General features: G+C 42.3%; 1 protein-coding gene across 1 annotated transcript in view; it reads right to left on the reverse strand.

Annotated features, from left to right (window-relative positions):
- Positions 1-885: 885 nt before the first annotated feature.
- ANTXRL (ANTXR like) overlaps positions 886-15330 on the reverse strand; it is a 287551-nt gene continuing 273106 nt past the window's right edge. Inside the window, exon 18 of the mRNA XM_086921783.1 lies at positions 886-5834. Coding sequence (XP_086777909.1) covers positions 5604-5834 — 231 coding nt within the window. The 3' untranslated portion in view covers positions 886-5603. The remainder of the gene's footprint in view (positions 5835-15330) is intronic.

Raw genomic sequence — 15330 nt, forward strand, 5'->3', positions numbered from 1 at the left:
GTTTTGCAGATTGATTACTTGTCCTCAAAAGATTTTTTATTACTTTTATATGCTTACACTTTTCCTAGATATGTTAAACTATTAAAATTGTTCACCTTTAAAGTGAAATAGGATCCAAATCACACATATTCCACTTAAAAAAAGCGACAAACAAAATGAGTGACCAAGAGAGTGGGCCTTAGTCACTTCTCTTGATCTAGGATTAAGGCCCTTCCTCTATAGCCATTTGTAAAAACCCCTTAATTAAAGGCATATCAATGGAATATGTGCAACATGTAAACATTCAGAAGCGTGGCTCAATGGTTAGAGTGGCAGACCCTGATGCAGAGGTCTACCCCGGGACCTGGGTTCAATACCAGCCTCGGCGGTTCTAGGACTCAATCTCCCTGGACCTGATAATTCTTGCCTCGGTGCCTAATCTAATCATGGGTCCCACTCTGTGACTCTGGGCAAAATAGCTTGCTTAATCTCCACAACAGCACCAGCAGCGCTTGGATGCCTGGCTTCACCTTGGGGGTGCCCAGGAGTGGACATCTCACAGGAAAGCCAGGAAGGGTTCCACAGCGGTATAAATACAGCGCTACGAGACCTCTGGGTAGAAGGCGCTATATAAATACAAACACATTTACAGTTGATTTTGTTCATAACCATTTGACTTACACATTGTACTGTGATATTTTGGCAATGGCTTTCACAACTTTGCAGGGTTTACTAAGTAATTCTGATTAAATATCAGAGAATGAGGATAAAAATAGCCAAGGATCTGCATAAAAAATCTGATGAGGGTTATATGGTGCAGGCAAATGGTACAGCAAAGAAAACCGTTAGCTAAAATCCAATCAGTGACTACCATTCATACGTTTCGGCTTCATTAAAACAACAATGTTTGGCCAGAACAGTTTATTGTTTTTGGGTAACAGAGATAAGATTACATTAATGTTTGATAAAGAAGGCTTGCATACATGTTCCACATTCATTTTCACACGTTTTTGTAAAAGTGTCAGAAAAAGGGGCAGCGTCTGGGTTATACAATTGCATCAAAAAAGCAGTGAAGTCAACAGAAGGATAAACAGCTGCACAGTATATAGGATATGACAGTACCTTTAAAAAAATACAAATCCCCAGCTTCTAAATATCAGAAATAAAATGTCCAACACAAAAAGCAATCGCCTCTTATGATACACCCCAGCACTTGTTTCCCTCCCTCCCTCCCACAAAAAGTATTAGTTAAGTCTTTTAGCACCTTGTCTAAGTAAGAAATAATTCTCTCTATCTCTGCATTGAAGATATTGTTAGTTTGAAAAGAAGGATACTATTCAAAAACACGATTACACATTACTTGTACAGACAATACCTTAGGAAGTGAGAGCGGTTGGTGTGTGAGCCTGGTCCTGCGAGCCCACACACCATGGGGGAGGACTCCTGGCCAAAAACTAAAACAAAACAATAGGGTCACAACAGGGCAAGGAACAGGGATACGAAGGCATGCATCATAATATTTGCACACGCAGCTATGCATTATCTTTGGGATATTGAACACTGCAATAATTCACGGCCAAGAGTCTGCTGCCTTTGGAAGATATTAAAATTGCAATGATTCTATTAATGTAAACGTTCAATCTACACGAACTGCAAAGAAATAGGCTTAGGAGCTTTTAGTATTCCGCTGAAGATTCATTTGCAGTGAAATGGCTCTGCAGGAAGGTGACATTTTAATTTATTTTTATTTATTCACTGGTGCTCTGGAAAGGCAATGCTACACAGAGATTGCATCAAATGGGACATGAAGTAGGAATTTACGAGTTGATGGCAATATAAAATAAGCATTTGGGAATCATAGAGGGACTAGCATGTGGGTCACTGTTATTATCCCATTGACACCTAGGTACACCGTACATCATGCTAATACAGGTTTCTTCCAGTCCCAGTGATTTTATTGTTAATTAAGTGGCTGCTGGTTCTCACATAAAATCATGGATGCCTGCAGCAGATTATGCACAATGCACAAGTCACATCTAGCTAAGAGAATGCTCTTTTTGATAAGGAGTGTCAGAATGTAAAAGGTGACTTCTCCTTGTTTTAATATGGGGTGGAGTTGGTAGTCTATGTATGCAGAGTGCTTTCTTAAGTGTATCCATTTTCTTGTGCATCATTGGCGATCTATAGGTTGCTTATGCCACTGGGAGGCTGCCTCAGAAATGTCGCTACTGCACCGGTGGATGGGGGTCATACTTAGGAAGTGTCAGTGTATAGGGGTGACTGGCAAATTATGATGCACACTGAGGGAAAATCACATCTGGTAAAACCTTGGAGGTGGACCACATTTAAAAGTTTTGTGTTGCATCGTCACCAAGGGTCTGCAAGAAGGGGTTAAATAACAGTAAAGAAAAGCAGGCAAATGCAAACAAGTTCAGTCAAGGGGCTGTATGCTCCCAGGACACCCCAGGCTATTAAGAAACAATAGTGGACTTTAAGTACTCACTGTTTTCCTCATTGAGAATTAAAATATTGTGCTGTACATTTAAAGGCAGTTAGGTAGTTTGGTTGTCTTTTGTTTGCGAGATAGCACTTGAATAACAAAAAAAACTAAAAACACATGATATGCATTTAACAATAGCAGAACATGAAACAGAGTACACAAAGGCTGAATGGGCATCATGTGATTACAAATTAATGCCACACACACAGTTGTGTCTAAAGGTAATTGAGGTAAATCAAAGGAAATCGGTCCTCTTTGGCATCTGATTGGGCCCAACAATGTTGAAAGCAGTAAAAGGTGTGGGAACCAGAGGCACAAAGGGTGTGTCAGCACATAGGGTTGAGGTCCAGGAGGAGTCTGTTGTAAGAGTTAATCAACAGTGTACAGCATTGGCTAAGCCCTGCATAGAAAAGTAGAAATGACTGTTTAAAAATAGTTTACTATGCACACAGCCAGAGGTACCATGCAAGGAATTTAGCTGCTCAAATGTAAACATGTGTTCTTTTTATGGAAAACTATATGCAAATTGCTTTAAGACGTGCAGTTTTTGTAATGTCCTGGCTGAAACACACTCTTAAACATGTCAAATATATAAAAAGATCACCATGTTCCATGGAGGTACCTTTCACACCATTGAATATTACATGTACTATATAGAGGTAGCTCAAGCAGGTAGTGTAATATGACGTACCCAGGCAGATATGACTTTGACACTTTGAAACGTGATATTCTGCCATAGAAGCAACTATGATACAGGGAAACAAAACAGGCTCATCATAAAGGTAACTTTAGGTGGGCACCTGGTGTGACAAATTTGTTTACCTCAGTGTGATGCCATAAGTGCAACTGGTAGGCCCAGATGTGGGTCCTGTGGGCAATGTGCTACTGGATGCAAGTCACACCTTACTGATGAGGACTGAGTAAGCCAAATCTAGTCCAGTGTTTCTTGTGTTCAAGTTAGAGGGGCCCAGCCTTGCAGTGTGGATTGGGCTGTTTTTGTTGGAGCAGGATCTAGGATGATTTGCTTATGATGGTTTCTGTCTGAGGAGGCATGGTGGGTATAAAAACAACTGACTGGAATGTGGGCCCGGGAAAGCAGCAGTGGCTGAGATTAATTCAAGCCTTCCACACATCACTTTTTTGTTTTCTTAAGCGCATCGCCATAAGTGTGAAGGGTATACCAAGATGTGGAACCCATGCTTACAGCCCTGCTGGAACCAAACTTCACTTTATTGAAAAGCCTCAAATAGGCTCAAACTGGTACGTGGTTGCTTGTTTTCCAAATCAGAGGTGGCCTTGACTGGCAGTTCAGACTGGACTTTCTACTAGAACAGATCAAGGCTGATTTTCATACGGCTGGTTTCTCTCTGATGAGGCATAGTAGGCAAAACGCAATGGACTTTATTGCTGTCTGAGTAATTACCAGTGCATGAGATTAATTCAGCGATACCAAAGGGGATGATGGACGGAGCGCTTGAGCAAATCAAACACTCACCCCCGTCAACTGATTTGGGTTTAATCCATCATCATTCTTTAGCTCACTCAACCACCCCAGTTCAGACATGGCCATATGCAAATCAGTCTGACCCTGGGCCTCATGGGAACAGACCTGTACGAACTGCCAAGCCATGTCTTCACTGGACCGGAAACAAGAATCCTGGGACCGGTTTCGGGTTCATATCCCTCATCAGCCTGGCTATCTTGAATCCAGTGGCAGAAAGAGCAAGGGACCCACGTCTGGGCATACCCGGCCAACTTAGGGCGAACAAAGTGATACCAGAGTCCCGTGCTATCCATGCCACTGGTATCAAGCTATCCTGGCTGATGAGGGCTGAAAGCCCGAAACTGGTCCTAGGATGCTTGTTTCCAGTCCAGGGAGAACCTGGCTTTGTAGTTCGGGCTGGACTGTTCCCATGGGGCACAGGGTCAAGACTGAATAGAATGTGGCTGGGTTCAAACTGGATTGGCATGGTGAGCAAAAAAACGATTGATTTAGGCCCAGATCTCTGTACTGGTGTGAATGTATGACATTGTTCTGCATTCTGTCCATTAACTGTTGTTTATGAGATTAATTCAAGCATTCCACTCATCACTTTTTGTTTTCCATAAATTGCCACTGAGAACATCAACTGTGGTTCCATCAAATTGGAGAGTGGCAAAGTGACACTTTTCTTAGGGTGGCAAAAAATCATGCATAAATCCCACATGTCGCTAGAGACAGCTCCTTGACTGCACATGCCTCTGACCAGGTGTAATTTGGAAAAGTACATGGTGATAACAGTGGCACAGAAAATATGCAGAATGAAAACAGCTCCATAACACAGAGAAACGGGATGTACCACTAAGAGTTGTAGTAAAAAGATGGCGTGCCCTAAACAAATTCCGTGAAACATGGCATGCCCTACCAAGATACAGTGAAACAGGACACGTCCCTTGGAGATGGAATGAAACATGACTTTCTCTATAGACATGCACAGAAACATGACACACTCTACCGAGATGCGGAAACCATAACATGCCCCATGGAGTTTCATTGAAACCTGACTTCCCCCTACATAGAGCCAGCAAAACATGACATGCCCTACACAAATGCAGTGAAATATATGTCCGATAGAGATGCCTTACACAGAGATGCAGTGAAAGATGACTTTCCCTACAGAGAAGCAGTAAAATATGACCGGTCCAACAGAGGTGAAATGAACTATGATGTGTCCCAAAGAGATGTCCTGTCACTTGACATGCCCTCCAGAGATGAGGACAATCATGGCTTTCGAAGCAGAGATGCATGGCTTGCTACACTGGTACAGCTATGCCACGCATTAAAAGATGACATGCGACAACAAGACAGCTCGGTGGGCCAAGCAATGACGCCACAGCTCTCTTTTCAGTGAAACATGGCCAATATAATGGAAACAGCTCTGGGACACATTGAAAAATGACCATGTGGACTACAAAAGGCACCTGCGCGTCCTTCAGAGATGAACTGATGGCGTCAATAAATGTGACAGTGTTTTGCTGACCAGCAACAAATCTCAACTGTAAGCAGAAAGGATAAGGCCAAGAATCAATAAATATGCCACCTTCAGCAGAACAAATCTTTTAGTAGACCTTGGCACTGCAAGAGTTAATTTATGGGTTGTGGTGGTGGGCGAGAGGGAGGCGGCCCAGGAGGCATTCTCGCAGGAGGGGGTCCTGGAGGGGGCTGTCTTCCAGGAGGCAGCGTTGACGGTTGTGGGGGCTGTGGTCTGGCTGCAGTGTTGAGAGGGATGCTGTCCGTGTTTGGTTTTCTTGGAGGAGTGATGAGTGAGGTTGACGTCCCGTCTGCTTTCACCCTAGTGAAGTTCATGCATCGCCCCTGCGATAAAAACAAACAATATGGACATAAAAAGACGGCTTTGGTTGAATGGGAATTGTGCGTCGGTTCACCAAGGCTGAATTTATGAGCCAAGAAACAAAGGATGAAAGAAGAATGTTAGTAAATGACAGTTGTATAAATCATTGGTTTTCTTGAATGCAAACTGTTTCCTAAAAGTATTTATGTGGCAGCAGAATCGGATTTTTTAATGAAAGACAAGCAACCCAAAGATCACCATTGACCCGAATGCTGTAGAAGAATAATTATTTGGAAGTCGACCAGGAGACTGTAAGGACAAGACATAAGGAGGTAGGAAAGGAGGATAAGGAAAAAAAGGACATGAACGAGAAGACAGAAAACCATGTAAAGTATTTTAGAGATGTGGCAGAGAAGGAAAGGAAGAAAGAAAGAGAGAAAGAGAGAAAGAGGGAAAGAGAGAAAGAGAGAAAGAGAGAAAGAAAGAAAGAAAGAAAGAAAGAAAGAAAGAAAGAAAGAAAGAAAGAAAGAAAGAGAGAAAGAGAGAAATAGAGAAAGAAAGAAAGAAAGAAAGAAAGAAAGAAAGAAAGAAAGAAAGAAAGAAAGAAAAAGCGAAAGAAAAAGCGAAAGAAAAAGAGAAAGAAAGAAAGAAAGAAAGAAAGAAAGAAAGAAAGAGAGAAAGAGAGAAAGAGAGAAATAGAGAAAGAAAGAAAGAAAGAAAGAAAGAAAGAAAGAAAGAAAGAAAGAAAGAAAGAAAGAAAGAAAGAAAGAAAGAAAGAAAGAAAGAAAAAGCGAAAGAAAAAGCGAAAGAAAGAAAGAAAGAAAGAAAGAAAGAAAGAAAGAAAGAAAGAAAGAAAGAAAGAAAGAAAGCAAGCAAGCAAGAAAGAAAGAAAGAAAGAGAGGAGATGCGATCAGAGGGTAAGACTAAATATGAGTCAGGATACATACAGTCCCTAAAAGGGCCAGTAAATGGAACTCCTCTTTACCCCTTCTGAATTGACTCGGATTTACATTCTCTCCGAATCAAACCAAGTTCCTTGAATGTTTTTAAAAACAATGCACTTGTGGGGAACAGGGCATGTAGGCTGAACATTCAGTCTGTGCTCACAGAAAGTCAAGGAAACAGTGAGGGAGAACTTAGTAAAACTGAATCTTTCTCAGCTCATTCTTCTGCCTACGTAAGATGACAACAGAGGTAGGTTTAGTCTTGTATTACAATATCCTGGTTGGAATATCGACCTACAGATATATATCATGACCATAATATTGACTGCCTACATTTTGGGATAGTGAAAGTTATTAATAGAAAATCTACACTTCCTCCCATTATATTTCTGTAGTCCATGTTATGATCCGGGTATAGCTGTAGGTGGATATTTCAGTGGTCAATATTGTCGCATACACCTGCCCGGGTTTACTCTGAATTGCAGCCATCTGTTGCAAATGTTACTGGGAAGAAATACAAGGTCCTCCTAGAGGGATTCACTGGATTTTGTGAATCTCTTAGTGAGAGGCATTTGTGTCCTGTGTGTCCTTAGTGTGTATGTTCATCTTGCTGAGTAGTCAACAAAAAGCCTGAAAAGCCTTTATATTCTAGTAGGACACTAGTGATGGATGTTCATGTCTGTCACTTTGTCATTTCACGAAAAGCACTTAATACACCATTATCATTAGGCCAGGATAATGTGCACAGTGAAATTAATCATTTACAGGACAAATGGTGCAACCAACAAAAGCATATGTCGCTTCTGGCTTGTCTGTAAAATTGAATGTTGCTGTCTTCCAAATTACCTAGCATTTTCTTCAGAACATGGATATCCCTAGGGGTTCTGAAACACAGTATTGGTAATTTTCACAACCATACAGAATCCAATATAAAAAACACTCGCACAATAAAGTACCTGATTCTGATGCGGTTAGGAAAGCATTCCCACCTAGGGCCTTATTCTGATGCGGTTAGGAAGGCCTCCTAACAGCATTTGCTCCTTCCAAATTGGATCGGGAACATGTCTTACCGACCGAGGGCCCAATTATGATGCGGTTAGGAACATACACGCCCATTGAAGTCAATGGGAGTGCAACCAAATTGTATCGGAAAGCATCCAGATGCATCGTACTCCGTCGGTCGGACTATCCCGATCCTATTGGGTCGGAAACCATTTCCAAGCCGATTCGGTCCGGAGGCTTTCCAACCCGCATCAGAATCAGCCTCAAAGTGTTTAAAAAGTTTATATTTTCCACCTCATCTTTCAAATCCACCTGGAGAAACTCCACAAGTACAGCACCTTTCCCCTTTCTGCTATTTACGGGTAGGACCTGGAATCTGAGCAATTAGAAAAGTAATAGGAGAATGTCCTTTCAAAAGTCTGGAAACATCCTCAAAATACGATGTTTGTGAATATTCAAAAACTATTTTGCACAGCTTTTCCAAAGTTCGAAACACACGTAAATCTGCTAATAAAAAAAAATCCAGAAAGGTAAAAAGGGAGTTAGGAAAATGAGGTTCTCTACCTAGAAAAATATTTTCCAGGTGGTGAAAAAGGGGAAAGGAAAGCAAAGTGCTGGATTTTCAGCGGATGGAATATCTGCTGGCTTCGGAGTATGCATGTCAAAAGGTAAGATGTTTATAGATTCTGTGCCTAGACCAAGGATTTTACTGATAACGTGTTCAGGTAATTGGTTCAGTGCGACTGGGCGCCTTTTAGAATAGGAACATTAAATATTAATAGGCACAGAAATGTACATTACCTTAATGCAAGTAACCATAAATAAATACTCCGATCCTACTTTGATGGTCTGCAGCACTTCACAAAACACATAAATAAATAAATAACGTTCACTAGTTGAAGTGAACAAATGAATAAAGTTCACTAGAGGCAAGAAATGAATAATGATGCTGAGTAACTATGACCTTGCTCAACAGTCTGAAACGAAAGTCACCATTCTGTACACTACAGAAAAAATTGTGCGAGTCTGATGACTGAAATCCATAGTTTGGCGGGAGACAACCGGTTACTGCAAAGACACAAATGATTTTCTGGGGGTGCTTCACAAAACGCAAATTATCACACACCTACATGCGTACGCACTCTCCAACATTGCTAGAGCCCAAGAAGATGGAGCATTTTTAAAACTCATTCTAGTGAAGCACAGCCCCTGTCACTTTGAGCATCACAATGATGTAGAGAGCAGCTTCAGAAGCCCCTGGGGACATCTGTTCTCCTTATTTCTAAAATGAAATGCAGGCCAATTTCAGCTGATGTTGGGCCAAGTAATTATGAAATGTAGCCAGACACCTTTACATCATCAAAACCAAGACAAAGGAGAGTCTCCAGACCAGTTTCTTCCTACAGATGAATGTATAGCTAAGTGAAATAATGCTGATTGCAATCAGCTTCTTACATAAACTCTTCATGAACTCAGATTTTTAAACCACAATGTAAGTTGTTGGAATTCGTGGGTTACATCATATCAAAAAGCGAGACCACACCTAATGGAGTTAATCAATATTCTGCACACAAAAAAGACAGCTTTGGGAAATCGTCTAATGTAGGAATACTCCTACACTTGGAGCAGATTTATTCATTTTTAAGGAATTCAAAAAAACGGGAGGTTTACACGAAATATATGTCAACCATATGTTTTATGAAGTAGTCCAATGTGTAAAATGTATTTATGCAAAATTCTGTCCCTTTATACATTTGACGGGCAGGTGCTTATTGCAGATGTAAATTGAATTTGTCTTTTAGGGAACATATTTTACTTATGCTTGTAGATCAAGCCCTTCCTCTAGGATCCAATGGAGCAGGGGTTACTTTTTCATAGTCCAAGTTCTTGACATTTATTTACTTCTGTGTTTTGAAAGAATCAAATTTGCATGCCCGTGAAGAGTGAGTAAGGAAAATCAGGAGGTAAATCCATGTTAAGAGGGAGTACTTTTTCAAAGTGCAAGTCCTTGACAGTTATTTACTTCTCCAATGGAGTAGGGGGTACTTTTTCACAGTCCAAGTTCTCGAAATTAATTTACTTCTGCATTTTGAAAGAATCAAATTTCCATGCCCGTGAAGAGTGATAAAGGACAATCAGGAGGTAAATCTATGGTACACCTGGGAGTATGTTAGTGTTCGCCTACTTTTTACAGGACACTCCACATAAAAATCACCACAATCCTGCCCCTGATGCCAAACCTGTGAACCTGCAAATTCCACATTAACATCAGTATTTTCAGGGACCTTTTCAAATGGAAAAGAATACATTCTTGATTGCATGAATCACAATTGAGATTTTATATTTTCGAAACGCTTTGTGACTACCGCCCTTGGCCCATTATCCCTGCCCTTCGCCAAATCCATCGCAGGCAATAACTGTGGCGCTTGAAATATTTCCACGCGCTCCCGGGAGTCAGGTGACATTATTACCTCGTTGACTGCTGTATTCCGGGCCACTTCCCGCCTCACTCCGAGCTGTCAGGCCGATGGCGCGTGCAACGAGCAATCAGTGCCCACGTCACGTGCAGCGCGCGCTGCTCCGTCGTGTCTGACAGAGACATTTACGGAGGTGAGCAGCTCGTGAAATGGTTCAGCAAGCTCTATAATAATCTAGGAGCTTCCGAGAACAAGAATGTGCGATCAAATGGCCAGTGAAATAACATTTAATAACTCCACTTAAAGGGTACCTAGGACCAGCAATAATATACCTTAACAGAGAAAATAGCCCGCAGCTGTCACCAAGCGCCTAGGCTCAAAGGACAGGCTTCTAATCGATGGGAAGGGTTTGATTTACTCCAATATTCAGACCTTAAAATCTCCAGACAGGCTTCACTCTGATCACCGCCACTCGTCGCCTCTTAGGTTTACTACTTCAGACAGGCGATTTTATTTCTATTTAATTTTAGCTAAATGATTTTTGAGGGCAGCATCACAGAACATTTACATGCTTCCCAAACCAGTCTCAAATGAAGATGACTCATTTGACGATAAAAGTCTTGCTTCACTATATCATATTTTCTATTTTATTAAACGGCTTCTGAGCCTTCCCTACAAACATAAGTCAAAGCATCATAACATTCAGCTGTGATTTAAGAACACACTGGAATGATGTACAACACCCTCAACTACTTTAAACTGCAACACTGAAGTCTTTCAATATTCCTAATTTCTTCAAATTGAACAGAGCGTTTAGACCAAGTGGGCGCTATTTTCAGAGGTACTCGGTAAAGTGGCGGAAGTTTACATGATTTTGGTTGCACAGCAGCTGAGTACCTGACTTCTTTCGTCGTGGGCGACTACCGTCCCCATGCCCGGCCATGACAGACCAATGGCTGATGGCAGCTGATTGTGCACTTTCAGATTATTGGCTGTTATTTTACCTGCACCCAAGTAAACGAGGGTGCCTACCTCCTTTCCCAGATCAATCTGTGCTGTCTGCCATGACTGGAACGCATCACTTTCCCCCACGCTGTATGTGTGTGTGGAAGGGGGGGATGAGAAAAGGAGAGGATTTCAATTTTTGGCTAACTGTTTTGCTGATGTGTGTTTTTAGAAAGCTATACTTTAATCCTCTGGATTAAGACACCCTGTGAAGGTCAGATAGCTGGAGCTGTTGCTCAGAAAGCTGAGCCTGGGCGAGAAAGTCAAATTCCAACTGAGACAAATCAACGTTTCATCCTTTGGAAATAATATCAGAAGTGAGGTATGGTTCAGGGCTCTCAGTAGCTTTTGTAGAGCTCGGGTCAAGACATTTATGCAGAGACCCACACTGGTTTTCTCAACATAAACAGAAGACAATAGTTTCAAGTAAAGATGAAAGACAGTATTTGTTGCCATCTGGCGGCGAGACCACGTTTGCAGTCTCATCATGCATTTTAATTATTTATTATATAAAGTAATTTTGAAGCAGGACTATGGGGCCCTTTAAAGCGCACAGATTTTTAAATCCGGGCTGCCCTCCTCTTGCGATGGAATTCAGTAGGCGCCAGTATCACCTTCGACCTACAGCATTGAGAGTTAAAGGAACTCTGATAGTCAGCACTACATGAAAACACAAGTTACTAAATGGAGATGTTGTTCTCTGCCATAATGTACAATTAATGTTTTATTGGTATTCTGCAGCGAATATCATGAGACTTTACTAGTTGGCTCCTATTCAAACTGTGCGGAGTTCAAGATAGTGTAGAAATTAGAGGTGGGCGAGCCATTGAAAGCTCGAGCCGGGCCCGAGCCTGAAGCCTGCGACTGGCTCAGCTCGAAGTCCTGTTGGAACGTGGAGTCTGTCACTAGCCGAACTTTCATGGACATTCTGCCTCCCTTCCCCTCTCCCTCTATTCATGATGTGGTGTTACCGTCACCGTTGATGACGATGGAACTCGGGAACCAGGTTTGAAACTAAAACATGAATAAAACGCATTGTGATTTACAATGCCAATAGCTCAAACTCGAGTAAATGCGAGACCTATTGCATTGCAGATGCTTGTTGTTACTAGGGGCCGGTTTTGCAGCAGTGCTGCAATATTGGCACCCAGGAACAAAAGCAGCAGTGCTTCAAACTTGCGCCCCCACCCCTTCCCCCTGGGCTGATCTAACAAACTAGCCAGGGCTGCTTTGAGCTCCCAGTCCGGCCCTGTTAGTAGCCTACACCATGACCCTTTCAATGCTGATGTTTTGTCATAAACCAGATTGAAAAAGGGTGTAGTGCATGATGCACTTCCAAATATTGGGACAGTAGCCGGTTAGCCACAAGTTCTGTTATTTTCATTGCAAGATATAGTAAGGAAATAGGCCTAAAATTGAATAGGATTCTCAGGGTAAGCCTCAACTTTTTCAGTAGTGGGAACAATGGAGCTGATGTTCTGGCTTATGCAGCCAATCAGATTGACAGCGTACACTTGCATAATATGACAGACTACTTTCAGATAATCTCTCTTGCTCCAGGTCAAAACCTAATGATGAAAAATAAGTCCAAGTCCTCAAAACGAGGAACAGTGGCCACTTGCTGAAAACAGTGGCACAAATTAAGCACTGCTCTCCCTGAATTAGTGAGTGGTGATAACTCATTTTTTATCCTGACTCTCACCCCTTCCTTGTCCCCGGGCCCCTCTTCATGCTTGTCACCCATGTTATAAATATGCACACATGCCAAATGATTTTTTTCTATGATAGTATTTTCCATCAATCACTTTGCTTTTATGAATTCCACCATCTTCTTTTCGTTATGACCCCAAATGATGGTACCATGTTTCTGTAACTAAGAAGAAGAGTTCTTGAAATGCTACAGTCATTCAGATTACACAAACAAAGAATCACATAAATAAATGTGTGTGTTGTACTGTAGCAGCAATAAAGGGTCTATGTTCTTTCTTGGACTATATTACGTACCAGAAAGAAAGTTAAAATAGCTTTATGATGTCAAGCAAGCTATATCAAAAAAAAGTACTAACTGCTCATTTTTGGATTTAATAGCACTCACCTCCACATATCAACAGATGCAGGTGATGTAGAAGTGCACTTTTAACTGTCTGTAAGAGATGCTTCTGGGTTTCTTGTCATTCTAATTGGACCACTAATGGAGCTTCTGCCCCATTGGACTTACAAAACCTGAAATAACTCTGCAGATATGTTGCATTTCACCTTGAGATTTTGGCAGAAATCCCTCGTTGAAATACCAGGGAGGAATGAGGAATAACTAAGGGAATAGTGCAGAATTACCGCACTTTTTCTGTCATTCTGACGCAATTTTTAAACCGACTGCCCTGTCAATGTGCCACTTCTCATGGTATCTACAGGGTGGGTTTGACACATTGGTTTCTAGATGCATCAGCACTCGGGGTATACCCTTACTCTTTACTCCAGATGAATCATTTGAATTCTAAGCTCGTGGGGGCAACTCTATGTTGTGACAACAGAGTTCAATTCTCTGCTGCCTTGGTCACGAGGTCCATGAAGTATCTGTGATTTAGCCCCCCCCCCCCCCCCCCCCCCATGGCTCATGACATGCATAAACACTATTTCCTTTGGCCCTGTCTTCGGATTTCTCTGGCTCTTTGCACTTCAGGCGGCTTTCTTCATTCGCAATCTTAGATATTATTACGCTTCTCGGTACAACGTCAAGCGAATTAATACAAGAGCACGAGACACTGCAATAGAATTTGAAAAGGCTCTTCGGGGTGCAAGCGGAAACGGTAACCAGAGGCAGAAATCGGCCACATTACCCCGCCTTCCCAACCGCCACGCACTGTACCATTGGCACGCGGCATTTATAATCCTGTTATCATTACAGCGTTTACCCATTATTTCGAGATTTGCAAAATATGCATCCCTTGTATAGCACAGATGAACAACCTCAGCGCGTGCTGAAGGTCGCTGACCTAGAAAACGGTGGCGATATGTGCCCATAGAAAGCACTGCAATCTATTTTAATGCATCTTAAAAATTGTATAATTCGCCCAAAAAAAAAATGCTTCATACAGAATTCTTTCCGGCAGAGGGGTTGCTCGTGTGCTCAGTAGTTAGTAATTTCCAGAGATGACGCTTCTTGTTCCGGGGATGGGGAGTCTATAACTCGCCCTGCGCCGGGCGCGTGGCGGCCCCGCTCGGCTGGCTGCTCAGCCTGTCAGGGCCCATTAAAAGCTGTCACCGCGCGCCCGGGAATCGCGCTGATTACCCCGCAGCGCTGAGAGGGGCTTAGTGGGGCGCGCAAGCTATTTGTCACCATTAGTTTTCACCCTGATGTTTAAACAAAGGATGTCTGCATTTGGCTGGTCTAATAGTCCGGATTAAAGGAGCGGGCCTGATATTCCTTTGGGCGTCGCGCTACCTTTTATTTTTTGCAGGCATTGCAGCGTATTAACGTGGGAGACGTGGTAGTTCCCGCGCTCGCTGGTCCTTGAGTGACGGAGAGATTGTCAGATTAACTTCGAGGAGTGAAAGGCCGTAGGTATCAATAACGGGGCAGGTTCAGCCCCACCGGATACAAGCTTTGCGAGGGTGCCGCTATTCTCCAAAATATGACTTTCCCTTACTCCCAAAAGAAGACCTAATGGGCACACCTTCCTTATTTATTTTCTTTATTTTTAAAGGTTTTATATAGCGCTGGCTAGACCCGGAGGTATCAGAGCGCTTTACATGAGCAACAGATCATAGTTACAGGTTACATCGTTACAAAGGTTACACAAGTCCCCATAACCCCTTCCTGCGCAGCTGATGAGGGGTTGACCATGAGCAGAGGTGAGCTAGCCTAACCGGGAAATTCGGATATTTCAAAATGGTATGCCACCAATAAAGTCTGGAAGGTCTGGAGCAGAGTCAGTCAGCCTACACATCACTGACTGCCCCAGCTCCATCAGTCCTTTTTGGCACTATTCTGTCTGGAAAACTCTGTTTCTACTGGTAGGGGCTTCTATAGCTGTGCATGATACTAGTGTATGTTGAAATGCAGAATTGCAGAAGTTGGCAGATGTCGGGAGATTTAAATAAAACTGCAAAATTAATTTTGACCTATTTCAATTACAATAGCCTGTAGAAGT

The sequence above is a fragment of the Lissotriton vulgaris genome, chromosome 5, assembly GCF_964263255.1.
Source record: "Lissotriton vulgaris chromosome 5, aLisVul1.2, whole genome shotgun sequence".
NCBI classification, from domain to species: Eukaryota; Metazoa; Chordata; class Amphibia; order Caudata; family Salamandridae; genus Lissotriton; species Lissotriton vulgaris.